The sequence below is a fragment of the Brachyistius frenatus genome, unplaced genomic scaffold (genome assembly GCF_029030835.1).
Source record: "Brachyistius frenatus isolate BFR_SWC_R1_liver_20210118 unplaced genomic scaffold, ASM2903083v1 Contig_88, whole genome shotgun sequence".
Classification (NCBI taxonomy): domain Eukaryota; kingdom Metazoa; phylum Chordata; class Actinopteri; family Embiotocidae; genus Brachyistius; species Brachyistius frenatus.
Genome location: NW_027210687.1, coordinates 1,005,830 through 1,021,875, shown reverse-complemented (window position 1 = coordinate 1,021,875; position 16,046 = coordinate 1,005,830). Strand labels below are relative to the sequence as shown.

Here is a 16,046-nt window from a genome sequence, read left to right as displayed (position 1 = left end):
CATTAACAAGCGGGCACAGAGGAGGAAGTGAAATTAGCATTTTAATTGTTTTGCTTTGAGTGGTTTTCTATCCTCTGACAGGGATTAGAGTCTCTTCCCTGCTCTTAGTCGGCAACACTGTCAACAGCTCACTCTGCTGTCGGCTACATGCCTCGAACTGCGCGCCTGTGTATGTCTGTGTGTGCAGGCATTTGTGTCGAGCAGGGGGGAAGCAGGACGATGCGCTGAGGTGGCATGTGTGCACTTTCTTGTGTGTCACCTTCACTCTCTAGGGATCGGCCGCATTTGTCTATCTGTCTTAGCCAAGCTGTTTTGCATTTCACAAGCGAGTGAGTGCATGTATCTGCGCACGTGTGTGTGTGTGTGTGTGTGTGTGTGTGTGTGTGTGTGTGTGTGTGTGTGTGTGTGTGTGTGTGTGTGTGTGTGTGTGTGTGTGTGTGTGTGTGTGTGTGTGTGTGTGTCTATAGAAGGAGTGGGGATGGGAGGAAATGGGATTAGAAATGTCAAAATGATGGGGGATCCTTGCGTCGTTATTCAGATAAGACTTGTGTCTCAGAAACAAAGCGTTTGTGGTATCTGTAAGAAACTAAAACCTCAGTTTCCTGTATGTGTGCGTTTTCCTTCTTTTTTGTTGTTGCCTTTTTTACCCATTCACTCATGAATAGAAGCTTTTGAGAAGTGGCCTTGAGTTGGTTAGATGATTCAATAAACTCAGAAGAGATAAATGTTCCACTCAGAAGACGGTTGACAAAACGAGACAAGAGGAGGAAGGGAAGGAGGAGGAGGAGGAGGGAACGAAGAAGCTGACTTCAGCAACTCCTCCAATTTCCTGTCCTGCTGCTCTCCTCTTCCTCCCCGTCTCTCCTTCTCTCTCTAATTAAAGAAAGAGCGGTTATAAATTAATGCCCGGAGAGGAGGGAGGATTCTCTCTATCGACTGGTTGAGCGGCCCGGATGTAATACCAGATATTACACGCATAAAGCAAACCATAGAAAGCATGTGCACGTGTGCGTGTGCGTGTGCGTGTGTGTGTGTGTGTGTGTGGTATGACAGCGAGGCTGGTGGGAGGTTACGATGGTAGGGCCTGTGGGATTACTGCATTGTAACAAGCCGCGGTGGCAGTCCTAGCACATCATCAGCCGGCAACAGATTTAGAGCCACTTAGTGATGAGATGACACTCTGACCCCGGAGAGCTGTTTCTCTGCATCTTTCCTGCAAATCCCTTGTTTTGTTTTGTCTCTTATCATCTCAAATATGCCCTCCTTCATCGTTCTTTCTATTTTCCTCTTCCATCTTTCTGTATTTTTTTAAAGGTCTTGATCTTTGTACTGTGTACGCCTCTCTTTTTCACTTTTTCTGTCATTCTGTGTTTGACCTACACACACACACACACACACACACACACACTGCAGGGCTATAATCAGCCAGAACATGCCTCGGTTGAAGTGAGAGAGAATGATCAAAGAATAGAGAAAAACAAGGGTCAGGGCTCTTACACCAAGCACCTTCTTAGAGTTATCGTTGTGGTAAGTTGCATTATGGGAGAATGAGTTCCTAATAGCGTGGAGAAACCCATTCAGTCATAAAACAGTATCTGTCAGTCCTGTCAGACAAAATTATGTCGAGAAAATGGATTCTGCTTTCCCTCTCCTGCAGCCTACACTTGCTCTAAGTGTGTGTGTGTGTGTGTGTGTGTGTGTGTGTGTGTGTGTGTGTGTGTGTGTGTGTGTGTGTGTGTGTGTGCGTGCGTGCGTGCGTGCGTGCGTGCGTGCGTGCGTGTGTGTGTGTGTGTGTGTGTGTTGTGTGTGTGTGTTGTGTCTGCTTACATGTGTCGGGGTCACGTGCATGCCAATGTTTGTGTGTGAAAAAATGAGGCCAGAGAGAGAAAGAGGATGACGGAGTGAGAGAAAACTGCCTCCATTGATTTAGACATATTTGTTTAAGGTGAGGCTTTTTTATTAAAATTCAGAGAATATGATTCCTGAATCAAAGATGCACGTGTGTTTGCCGTCGAAGTGTGGTTGTATGCACATGGGCTTTTTGTGTGTGTCTGCTCTCCATATTGCGATTCTCCAAGCACAAATCCCATGCTGTCGGTAATAATTATCTTGTGAACTGGCTGCTAACACCGCAGCAGTTCTTGAAGCAATTTACACACTCCCATCTACTCAGCAGGAATAAAACATAACATCCTGGTTCTGATCGGTAAGTAAACTTTTCTCATGCAGTTGGTGAAGTTCTACTGTAACTCACAATGCAGTTAACGTGCCTTGGATTTTCATGAGCGATGGAGACATGTTTTTACAAAACATAATATATAATATAATATATATTTTGATCAACATAAGAGGTAAAAACAATGTGCATGTACCGTAAGTGTATAAATGTAAGGTAGCGGGGGACATCAGACCGCCCTCCCCGATAAATGTTATAGCTGTATAGGTCGTCTGTGGAAGGACTCTATATTTATTGCGACCTGTAGTGGATGCAGTTATTACAATGAGAGCAAAGGACGAAGTGACGCAGGATAAAGATCGACAAAGTCCACGAAGGGAGGGGGTCGGGTTTTGTGTGGCCCTGCCAGATGATTGCTTCAGCTTCAGTCTTCGCTGTGATTATAGTCTGGACGCCCTGTTTTCATTAATGTTTGCTGTCCTGGTTCCTAAATGGTGGAATGAGCTCCCCACCGACATCAGGACAGCGGAAACTCTGTACATCTTCCGCCGCAAACTAAAAACACACCTCTTCAGACTTTACCTTGAACAGTAGAACTTTAGTAGCACTTAAAATGGCACTTACTGATAGCACTTTGTAGTTTGGCTTTCTTGAAGAAATTGTATTTCCTTGATTCCTGTTGTTCTGGGTTTTGTACCCTCATGGTTGAAATGCACTTATTATAAGTCGCTTTGGATAAAAGCGTCAGCTCAATGAAATGTAATGTAATGTAATGCTCAGTCACTCTGAAGGGCTGACCAATCAGTGACCAGTGTCGCTGGTTAAGTGCGATGACACTTAACCTCTGCATTCTTAGTGGTGGTGGTTTCAGCACATACAGATTAGCTAAAGCTGCTCCAATAGTTTCAAAACGAACCCGAGGTCTACGTCCCAGCAGGATGCAACGATTGCAAACGATTCCCTTTGGAGTGTACCAAGGTTCGTATATTCACACAGTGAATTTGGGTGTGGTAACACCAGTGGGAAAACAAAAGTAAATGCTGACCTATTTGAACTATTTTAACATATTTAACCTACATTATAAGCAATTCGTAACTGATGTAATGAATGTACATATTGTAATTTAAACCATGATCTTTTCTAAAACTAACCAGTACGTTTTGGTGCCTGAACCCGACCAAACTGCAGCCATTTCATAATATTAACAATGTGTTTATTACTGTTACCATGACAATGAAGGTCCAGTATGCCTGTTTAATGGTCAAATGTGTTGTTTTGGAAAGTGTCCTATTCTGTCGTTTAAGTATCTGGACATGTTGGTCCTATAGAGGGCGCTGAAACCTGACCTGACAATCTGATTGGCTTGAAGCATTGTTGACTGATCCCTTGCAGTGTCTGTAGTGCCTGCATTGTAATTAGTGAACGCGGTTTGAAGCCCTTTCTGGCCATTTCTGATGATTTAAACATTGCAGAATCAATAAAAAAAATGTTTTTTAAAAATCAGTGGATATAACTAGCATCAACCTACTTATTATTTAAATTTGAGGTATTGGATCATTTGTGATCATTACTCAGACATGTCATTTTATCAGACTGCTTTTTGTCAGCAAAAATTCTCCTGAAAAACAATTAAGACATTAAGTCCTTCTAAAAAGAACCGAAGTGTAGCAAAGAGCTTTTCTGTTCTGTAATACCGCTGAGAGTTCTGGGAGAGGAGGTGGACATGGTTGAGGAGTACAAGTACCTGGGTGTGTCCATCGACAACAGACTGAAATGGAAGACCAACATCAACGCTGTCTACAAGAAGGTGATGAGTCGACTCTTTTTTCTGAGGAAACTTCGATCCTTCAATGTGTGCAGCATGATGCTGGAGATGTTCTACCAGTCTGTTGTGGCCAGTGCTTTGTACTTCGCTGGGGTCTGCTGGGGGAGCAGCATTGGAGCCGGTGACACCAACAGACTTAACAAACTGGTTAAGAAGGCCGGCTCCATCATCGGCTACAAACTAGATAGTCTGGAAAAGGTGGTGGAGAGGAGGACGCTGAACAAACTATTGTCCATCTTGGATAATCCTGTCCACCCTCTCCACCACCTGCTGCAGGGACAGAAGAGCACTTTCTCTAAAAGGTTCCTCCAGCTCTGCTGTCACAAGGACAGATACAGGAGATCATTCCTGCCCACTGCCATAAGACTTTACAATAACTCACCTCTGGCAAAATCCATCACAGTACAATAACACTGTTGACTGTGTTTCTTGGTTGATTGTATATTATATATATAGATATATACTGTACTGTATGTATATATATATATATGTTGACTGTGTTTATTGGTTTGTTGTATATAATATATATAGATATATAATGTACTGTATATATACTGTATATACTGTGCATTTTATATTTTATATTTATATTTTTTACTGCTATTTAATTTTATTGCTTTTCTATTATATTATTCTATTCTATTATTGTATTCTATTGTTTCTATTATTGCTTCTGTATGTATGCTGCTGTGGCGAAAAAAATGTCCCCTCGGGGATTAATAAAGTATATACCTACCTACCTACCTACCTACCTAATCAATCCAAACAGTTAACATCATTTACATTAGTAATTTGTAACAACAATATTTAGATAATGCTACATAATCAGCATCATGTACAAAAAAGAAACTGTAAAATGTATCTTACAATCCGACAAGAACTGAACTGATGGATGGCAACTTTTGGGCAAATTCTTTAAAAAATACATATCCAATAAATAACTTTTTTTTATTTGTTGTGTGTCTTGTAAGATAGTTATCGAGCTACAGAGCAAGTGCAAACATTCTCTCTTCCTATTAGCTGCTCGATGAAAAACTGTCCTTGAGATCCATTGAATTAATGTATTGTTTACCCTGGATGCAGCATCATTACAGCACATTAGTGTTTAGTGAAACACTAAAAGAGCTCAGCATACACCATCTTTGTTTTCATTCATTAATGTCTGGTGTATACATTTGCCTCCCCTGTCAGGGCTGCTTCTGTTTGATTGTTATTCTTTTGTGATATTATATCTGTTCAGTTGCAACAACACATTTTACCCTGATAAAAGCCTAATTTACCATAAATCCCCCACAACATCACAAAGGTTTCAGCCTCACGATTTAGTCAAATATACTCGCACAACATTTGCAGCCCCCCGACCTCAGCATGGGGCCGGGGGCCGCTGCTCAACCAGCCAGCACCTGTCCTGGAGAGGAATGGTAACAGGCTGTTTAAGAGACAGAACCCACTCCGCCCTGCAGCGCTGTGCAGATCAGCTGTCTCCGGTGTTCACAGACATCTCTGACACCTCGCTGGACACACGCCACGTGCCGGCCTGATTCAAATCATCCCAGAAGAACACGGCCCACAGAACTTAAAGACTAGCGACCCGTCAGCTCGACTTCTCTGGTCTCATCACAGATCCACTCCGGGACCCCCTTCAGCTGGTCTACGGAGCCAACAGATCTGCAGTTCCTTCTCCAGCACCTGGTATCTTACTTAAACCAGGATCCTGTTTGTGGACTTCAGCTCCACTTTAAACATGATCTTCCCAGGTCTGTTGCAGAACAAGCTCTTCCAGCTGCACATTCCTGACTCCACCTGCAGACGGATCATCTACTTCCTGGAAGCAGCACCTGACTCTGATTCCCAAACCATCTGCATCAGTTCCCCTCAAGGCTGTCTGCTTTCCCCTTCACACTTCTCCCTGTACACACACAGCTGCATCTCCAGTCAGTCAAAGCTCCTAAAGTTTGCAGACGACACCATCTTTATTGAGCTCTTCTCTGGTGGGGATGAGACGGGTGGAAGATTGACCGTCTGGAACGACAGTGAGGATGGTTGTAGACTTCAGAAAGAATCCAGAATCCATCCATCCCCATCACCCTGCGTGACTCCCTGGTCACCATCATCATCCAGGACCTCATAAGGGAGCAGAACATCAGCTCCCTCACACAGAAGGCACCACAGAAGATGAACTTCCTGCAGCAGCTGAAGAAGTCCAACCTGCCAAAGGCAATGACGGTTCCCTTCTACACTGCCGTCGTTGAGTCCATCCTCACCTCCTCCATCACCATCTGGTACGCTGCTGCCACTGCCAAGGACACGTACAGACTGCAGCGCTTCACTCGCTCTGCTGAGAGGATGATTGGCTGCAACCTGCCTTCCTTCCAGGACCACGTGAATTCATCACATCTGACACAGCGCATTACATTAGTGCAATTATGAGTCATTTTTGTATTATTACATGTGCATATAACACATTGATGTTTATACTTTATACATTTGCACAGCACATATTTTTGTACTTTATTTCGAAATTTCATTTGTAAAAAAAAACTCTTGTGTAAGTTATATTGTTCTCACGTGTTTTTTTTTTATTTGCTTCATTATTATGCAGCACGACATCAAGCAAAAATCTGGCAATAAATCTGAGTCAAAATCTGTGGACTTCCTGTAAACTGTGCTTCTTTTGAATTAAATGGTTATTCAGAAATTATTCCATAATTCTCAAAAAGAATGCCCCATACACGTCCAAACTCAAAGTGTATAGCGATTCTAAAAGTAGCTCTTCTCTAATCTGATGCCGTCTAACCAACAGCATGTGGGTGCTGCAGAGAGGAGCAGGTGTGGAAGCTTTGAAAACCTGAGTGCTAAACACCTGTAGTGAGTTAAAAACACATGCTGGTGGCTCAGTTCCGCCTCTCTCTTCCTCCATTTGCCTCTTTTTTTTTTTTTTTTTTTTTTTTTTTTTTTTTTACCACTTTCTCTTTGTGTCTCCTTTTTTCGGGCTCATTTTGCTCTCGCTATCTCGGCCCATCTGTCTCCATCGCTTGCTCGTCTCCGTATCGCTCCATATTGCTCTCCTCTCCCTGTCTCTACCTCATGTGCCCCAAGGGGACGTATTTTATATTTTTAGTGCATATCCATATTTTAGTGCAGTTACTGAATTTTTATCTCTTGATCATCATGGAAGTCTCTCTCTCTCTGTGCGCCACTGATTTCTGGTGCATGGGTGGGACAGCAGCACTAGAGAGAGAGAGAGAGAGAGAGAGAGAGAGAGAGAGAGAGAGAGAGAGAGAGAGCTCCCAATTATGTTTTCACTTTGTGTCTCTGTCTCTCTTGCTTCCAGTCTCTCTCTCTCTCTCTCTCTCTCTCTCTCTCTCTCTCTCTCTGCAGCACAGTGAAGTGGTACTGATCAATTTCACAGGCTCTCTGTTTACAACAACACACTATACCTCTCCTCAGCACATCAACAAAGGCTATTTTGTGTGTGTGTGTGTGTGTGTGTGTGTGTGTGTGTGTGTGTGTGTGTGTGTGTGTGTGTGTGTGTGTGTGTGTGTGTGTGTGTGTGTGTGTGTGTGTGTGTGTGTGTGTGTGCGTGTGTGTGTGTGTGTGTGTGTGTGTGTGTGTGTGTGTGTGTGTGTGTGTGTGTGTGTGTGTGTGTGTGTGTGTGTGTGTGTGTGCGTGTGTGTGTGTGTGTGTGTGTGTGTCAGTATGAAATATGAAAAAGCTTGACTCAAAGATTGGGTGGAGACTGCGCAGATTGCGGCAAACTAAACCGCATACTGTAACGCATACACACATGGATGTGACCTGAATAACAACCGGAATGGTCTCCAGAAGTCTCCAGGATTTCTGTCAATAACCGCCATTGAAGGATAAACACACACACACACACACACACACACACACACACACACACACACACACACACACACACACACACACACACACACACACACACACACACAAGAGCGGTGACCCCTTGCCACCCCAATGAGAGAGGTCTCAGGTTTTGATTAACTGTGGTTTGAGGTGCTATCAGAGGCCACAACACCAAACTGCATAGCTATTCTGGCCTGGAGGAGAAGAAGGGAAGAAGTAAAAAGACGAAGGAGGGCAAGGAGGAAAAAACAGAGGAAAGAGTGGAGGTAGAGAGGAGAAGTAAAGAGGAAGGGAAGAGGGGTGTGAGGAAAGATAAGCAGTTGGAAGAAGAAATAACAAAACGAACAGGATGCTAAGAGAGAATGACAAAATCAAACAAATGGAAAGAAAAGACACTGAAGATAAAATAATCGATCCTCCCTTTCTACTCTATCCAAATCCTTCCTTTCGCCACACCTCTCTCTTTCCCCATCGCTCTCTCACACTTGTCCTTTCAGTCTCACCCACTCTGAAGTATGAGCTATTGGAGCATTAAATATGAGCTGTTTAAACAAGTATGAAGCAGCCAGATGTAGGTATAAAGATACATGGCTGCCATTTAAAGTCCATTAAAATGGCAGGAATTTGCAGCCATTTATGGCGGCCATCCTTTATAAAAGATTTCCTCACATGAACCAGTTAAAGGAATCCATGAGCTTGTTGGTAAATGAGTTCATTGATCAACTAAGTGCTGTATGATGAGACAGTAGAAGCCTTTTCAATAGTGTGTTTAGCGCTTAATGCTGGTGTTTCTAAATGATGACTTGTCAGTTAAAGATGGAGGGCAGTGCTTTGATGTCTTCTGCCTTTATTTTAAATTCAGTCTATACCACTGGTGATCCTTGTGGTTGGTCGATATTATCAGCAAATATGAAGTTATCACAGATTTGGTGTTACTGCTGCGTAAATTGACAGATATGATAAAGAAACTGCAGAATAACTTACAATAATTTATAATAATCAGTGGTAGAATGTAACTAAGTACATTTACTGAAATACTGTATTTAAGTACTAGTACTTTACCCAAATATTTCCATTTGATTGAAATGTACACCTCTACACTACATCTCAGAGGCAAATATTGTACATTATACTCTACATCCATTTGTATGACAGCTTTAGTTACTTTTAAGATTACAGTTATTCATGCCCTTCCCCTGTCCATGGAAAACCATGTATGTCCAAATTTGGTGATTTTGAATTTGTATCATAAACTGACTGAACATTCTCATACTTTCTAAGCTAAATAAACTATTTTAAACTCTATTTGAATTTGCTAGAAAATCCATTGTTTTTCTGAGGGTGTTGACTTTTCAGTGATACATGGTTCTAACAGAAGAGAAATGATATAAAAAGTATGATGATCCTATTGAATATGATCCATAACTGTAGATTAAATTAACAGTATGTAAATTATTTAAAATCAGGACAACCACAAACAACTACAGTAGCATTCAACATACATACGTATTAAGGCAGCAATAATTTGAATCCAAAAACATCTTATTAAATAGTAAAACATTGACAAGGAGCATTTGCTGCACAATGAGAACTTTTACTTTAGATTCGTTCAGAACATTTTGCTGAGAATACTAACATATTTTTACTTGAGTAAAGTTTTAAACGCAGGATTTTTATATACTTGTAGTTTACGAAAGTAAATAATCTGAATACTTCTTCCACCACTGATAATAACAGCAATGATCATAAAAAAGCAACAAACAGGACAGAGGTTGAGACATACGGTATTCAAATTCTTTAAAGAAATGTTTGGCAAGTCACCAACCAAACTCTATGTAATTTTCTGAGAATAAAAAAAAAAAAAAGAAAGTTGAATTTACTTTTATTTTATTTCTCAAAATTTTCTTTCAAAGTGACCTCTGTGAGACTTGGTAGAGAAAAACTGAAAGCTTTAATTTCAGATATGTACCTAGAAATGTATATATATATATATATATATATATATATATATATATCTCCACAAACCCAGATATACACAGACACAGATCCTACCTTCTCCCACTCTCTTTCCTTGTTGAGAACTATGACCACCAGCTTTGGGTTTTCCTGGTAGCCGTCCTCAGTGAATGACAAGTCTCTGCCATCCCATGTCACATTCATCATGTACCTGAGAGCGAGAAGAGCAGAGGATGAAGAGCAGGGAGGTAGAAGGTGATAGGAAGTCAGAGATGAGGAGGAGGAAGAGGAAGAGGGAGTGGGGATGGGGATTATGGAAAAATCAGTGAATGTGGAGCAGGAAAGAAATGAATGGCGGTGATGGGAAACAGAGGGAAAAAGAATTTAAATTACATTAGCATGTGAAAAAGTCAATTTACAATCTACTAATATTACTATGCTAAAATATTAACATGGGCTCTTTTGTAATGAAAGCTGTGAAGTCACATTTGATTCACATGGATTGGACTGTGATTGCATTGCAGAAATAAAGAAATTAAACAGTCAAAGCGTAATGGTAAAAAAAAAAAATCCCTTCAAATTCTATTAAAAATAAAGTGTTAACACAGAATTACAGCACTGGCATGGCAGCGCGGGATGTGTGTATATTAAAAAGAGAAGCGGTTTGTTGCCTGTTGCTCTTCAGCTGCAAAACAAATGACGAAATCAAATCACAGGAGGAGAAAAAAAGAAAAGAAAGTGAGAAGTGATAGTACCTGAAGCCATAGTCTGTCCATACTAACACGACACACATATGCAGACACACTGTAATGAGTGACCCATATGGCAGGTCACATTAGCTAAGATGGAGGGCAGTGGGAAGATATTCTTGGGTCCACGCAGCCTCCACATTAATCATGGATGTCCTTCCCCACTCTTGTCTCCCTCACTCCTTCTATCAGCGGTCATGTACAACACGGCAGAGACTGCTCCTCTTTTCTTCCTCCTCTCCTCCGTTCCCGGGCCGGGCGACAGGCCGAACTTCTAAATGGAGCATGAGCCCACGTGATGTGTCGGTGAAAGAGCCACAGTGGATTGCTGCAGGTGAGCTATCTCATGCTGTGTAGGACATTGTGTGGGAACATGCTGCAGTGTAAAGGCAGTCACGAAAGTAAAGAAATCTATTTTCGGGACTTAAGTTAGACAAAAAAAAAGTTGAGTTCCCATTATATAAAACTGTTTCTCAAATCCTCTACATGTCTGTGTCCACAAAACGTGCAACCTAATTCAAAATCGTTGATCAAGTGGTTTCGATCCGATCGTTCTTTTGTGGCATGAAAACTCAAATAATGCAGTTTTAACACCATAGATATAGACAGATATACCTGTGTTTGTTCATTTACAGTTAATAAATTAATTTTCATTATTTAGGTTACACGCTGAATGGTACACTTGTATATAACATAGACTAGCAGCCTATGTCACGAGGACAGTGACAGACAATGGTGAAAAAGGCTGTGAATTATGGGTAGTTACTTCATAATACCAGCGTGCCCCATAAAATCACTGCTGGTGACACATATGCACACACACACTCACAACAACTCAATACCCAGATGAAATCAGCCAGAGATAAGAGGATGGACTGAGTTGTGTGATTAAAATAATCTGTTTGACCTGTAAACAACCAGGTGAGCAGTATTATCCCATTTGATTGGACACGGGATGCAGAGCTGAACCCAATTATGTACGACTGCCAGCAGAGGAAGAGGCGCTGGGACCAGAACCAGAACCCGGGCTGCTCTTCTTAAACAACAGCCCATTCTGCCCTTTGGAGCCATCTATCTTCAAGAAATGCATTCACACACACACACACACACACACACACACACACACACACACACACACACACACACACACACACACACACACACACACACACACACACACACACACACACACACACGGACATGGAAAAAGATCCCAGCCAACAACCATTGTGCAGTCTAAACTGAATCTACAGCACCTCAGACTTAAAACTATTTCTCAACTGAAAACATTCTTGATAATTCAGGCTCATAAAAGCAGTCAGTTATTAAATAAAACTAACAATCAAATCAATTAAACCTCAACTTTTCCCCAATAGCAAAATGCTAATTAGGCACCATTCATTGCATATAATGTGATTAGTACAATCTGGAATGTTCATGTGGTTCTGCTGTAAATATCTGTATCTGTAACTAGTAAAAATCAGAATGAAACATCCTTTTACTATGATAAGACACTAACAGGATGCAGACAGGATGTACAGAATGTGTGTGAATCTGTGTTTGCAGGCATATTTGGGCTGATGCCCATCGAACAGGTGGACCTGATAGGGTGTTGCTAGGATACGGACAAAGACTGAAGTGTATACGCTGGAAAATGTCCCCCAACAACCCTGAATGAGCACCCCAGCACACACACACAGACACACGATTACTTTGCCCACATCAACAATTCCCCAAGTAATGTTTCATCTCTCTTGTGGCACACAGATCATTGTCCAATTTCTCTCACTTTTCCAGCCTCCATTATATCAGTAATCTCCCTATTCATTATAAAGGGGGAGGGGGACTGCAAAGGTGGGGAGAGAACAGACGTGGAGCACCCATAAAAAAATGAGAGTGAGTATAAAGATGAGTGAGAAAGAGATGGCAGGAGAAGTATGACGAGAGAGGAAGGAGGACGAAGCCTCGGCAGAGTTAGGATACAAATACTCTCGGCGATATTCTTTACTCCCTTCCTCTTATTTTGGAGTAAAAAAGGGTTGTGATGAAGAGAGGTGGGAGTTGAGGGGGATCGAAGGGTAAGGGTGGTGGTGGTGGTGGTGGTGGTGGTGAGGGGGGTGGAGGGGTCACTGCAGCAGATAACCAACACTACAAGTACACTGCAGCAGGCAAAAGAAGAGCATACACTGCATTACGGCTGCAAAGTGCCAGATACTCTCCATGTATGCTGTTTTTAACCTTCCCATTGCATCTCCAAATATTTCCTTGCAGGCACACCCTCCACAGCAGCCGTCCTCTCTACATCCTACCCCGTCAAAGTGCTCTTGACACGGAAGATACAGATGCTCAAATGCCTCACTTTAGTTGCTCTGGATCTCCCCAAGTTTATAAAGGATTTACTTTGTGATAAAAACTCCACGTCTTATCTGAAGAGGCTGTAGTACCGAGGGGGGCGGGAGGGGGGGGATTCTCTACAAAGATGTTGAGATGAACTGTACAACGCTGTGTGTGTTAAAAATAGACACATTCATCCTTGCTAAGACAAGGTGCAGTCAAAGCAATGATGTATACTGTCAGTGCCACGTGTGATCTATGAAGCGCGTACACACATATACACGCGCGATGCCAGAGACGAAAGAGGAAGTCACAAGACATGGAGGCTGCTATCAATGTTGATTTAGGTCTTTTAAGAGAACCCTGGGGCGGGTAGTCATTTCAAAACATACACTAAGCCCCAGGTGGCATGTGTTGAGTATCACTGTACAACACTGTGTGTGTTAAAGATAGAGACTGATGACTGTACAAGGTGAGGTTGGCGCTAAGTCAGCGTCTCTGCCTCCTCTTGTGCCTGGTTGTTCATATATTTTGCTGCGTGAGTTTAGGAGGCACGGCAGCGATGCTACGAGTTCCATCTTGTCTTTTCCAAGCTTGTAGTTGCACCATAAAATGTAACACATGTCCACACAGCCACTTCAGCAGGGTTTCCTTTTGTTGCACCAAACAGGATTATGTGCATGTTGGCAAGGGATCCTTCTCACTGCAGTTCAGTTTGAATATTATGGGTTTTCTCTACTCTGGAAGTTAAGTTTTAGGAGAGGAATCCCTGCACAACACTTCAGCGCCTTTCTTAGATAACTCTCCCTGTGATTAAATGTTAGTAACTTCCTTGGTGTGATAGGACTTGCTTTAGTTGGCAAAACTCTCCTCATACATTTTGATCTTTATTTCTATCACTCTCTGTCTCGACTCTCTGAGAATTCAAACCAAAGGCAACTCGTTTATCTGAGTTTTAGCAAGCGAGCTCCAATCATATGCTATCAAACTATTCTTTATGTCAGAAAACGGTCCTCTCCTACAAGGCAAAAACTACCTATGTGGTCAAAAATGGACCAAAAATTATGCCACAGAAATGCATCATTTTTGAAAAACATCATTTCTGGGAAGGATGTTATGGCTAGGTAGTGCAGTCGCAGGAAGTCTAAAGCTAAGCTAAGCAGCCTGCGGTTAAGGTTAAACTTTAGAGGGGACCTATGATGGTGATTTCCCGTTTTCTATTCTTATTTTGGATTTTTATTTTAGTACTTTAGGATGATTCATAGTTTTAAAAAAAAGAAATCCAGTCCCTATATTCATCCTCTGTCAGAAATAAACAGCTTAGCTTCTTTCTCTTTAAGCCTCCTCCCATTCCTAAAAGTCAGGTTTCTGGGTGGCAGCACCCGATTAGTTAATGTGTCAAACAATTTCAGAGACCGACTCATGGGTGACTCCCTGAACTTTGTGGTGTCCTGTACCAGTAGCAGATGACCATATAAAGAAATCCGTGATTAGATGACATCAGCTCATCTTGAACTGAGTGTTCAAATCTGTCAGAAGCTGAGCTTTTTTCTCAAAGATTATACTATTGCATGTGTTTATCTCATTATTTTAAACTTTGGCCACGTATATTATTAACATCCAGCTTTATAAAATTACTGTACACAGTACATATATGACGGGAAATATGGAAAAGCATAATAGGTCCTGTTTAAATGCCTTTTTCTCAGCTTTACAAACCTATTGCTGATTGCTTTTGTAAGATGTCGTTCTCCATGCCATTCTCTGTAATTCTCCAAAAGGTCTTGGCTGTAATGAGCATTTGTTGAGGTTGCTCCAACCTCAATCTATTAAATCATGTTCTGCTTCTCTCACATCATTGTATCATTGTATCAAATGCACATCCCCAACGCACACTTCACTCTGAGCATCAGCCACTTGAACCACAATTAACTCATTGTTTCAGACTGAAAATGGAGCTGTCTGCTTTTGCCCTGCCCTTACCTCGTCAACAAAATTAAACGTTGTGTACTCACGCAGACAGACATCTGCTAGTCAAGTAAACAGGTTTATTTCATTTAAAATTTAAAAAAAAAAAAGATCAAATCCCTGTCATGCACTCTCATACCTGCAAGGCAAGTTAGTACTTAGGCTGACAACAGAGGTTTGAGGCCTGGAATGATTTACTGATATACTCTCTCACATCCACTTGTACACAAATATATTAGCAAAGCTGTCTTTTTTTTGTAATTATTTTTTGTCCTTTCTCTTGCTTTCTGTCTGTTTCAGTCTATTTGGAACCATAACACTGTGTCTCCGAAATTTCAGCTTTAAAGAAATTTAAGAAAATGTGCTCCTTGTTTTATAATCATGTTTGCCTGCTTACTGGCACAACAGCAGTGACGGTTACAGAAACAAATTCACAACAGTTAAAGTCATGTGCACACCCTTCCATACGTGACAGTGTGTAGGAATATTCCCCATCCAGTCAAATACACAACAGGATTTGTCACAATTCACAAGAGACCTGCAAACATAAATTTACATGTACTATTATTAATACATAAACACACATCAATGTTGTTAGCAAGTGATCATGCAGTGATGTAATATAAGCAGTGGAGTGACTGGCATGTTGAAACACTCGGGCATAATAAATCCTGTTTCCAACAATCTGTACTGATGCGTCTGGAGAGATCGGATAACAAGGGGCCAATAAATGTACAGGTTTAAACACACCCGGCACACATTGAGATCTGATCTGCCCATTGCCGCATTCGGAGGTGGTCTGGAACGCATGTGGCTACAATTGTTAGATTTTTTTTTTCTCTCTATTCAATCGTTCACCAGAAGATTTCTGCCTGCTCTCCTTTTATCTTTTCATTCCCAGAAAAAAAATCTCCTGCGTGATTCTGCCGAGCGCACCTTAACTCTACAGAAAGTAGGAGCGATTTACTGCAAAGTACCATCTATAACGCAACTGGTTAGTGATTTGAAAGCCGCTACATTAGACTTGTTTCGCCAAAGCCTCCTCTGGGTTTATTTTTGTTTTTGTTTATCTCTTGTAAGACCCACAGCTGAGAGAGCAGCCGCCCCCTTAAAACACACCGACTTGTTGGTGTTCTGATGTTCAGGTTTGTGTTCTTGCGCTTACTTA

The 16,046-nt window shown here is 41.7% G+C and overlaps 1 protein-coding gene across 2 annotated transcripts in view; it reads right to left on the bottom strand.

Moving 5' to 3' along the window:
• Positions 1 to 16,046, bottom strand: part of grin2aa (glutamate receptor, ionotropic, N-methyl D-aspartate 2A, a) — a 163,800-nt gene that overhangs the window by 35,956 nt on the left and 111,798 nt on the right. For both annotated transcript variants that reach the window (XM_069710002.1, XM_069710000.1), the window contains one exon: positions 9,924 to 10,038. In XM_069710002.1, the coding sequence (XP_069566103.1) occupies positions 9,924 to 10,038 (115 nt within the window). The remainder of the gene's footprint in view (positions 1 to 9,923; positions 10,039 to 16,046) is intronic.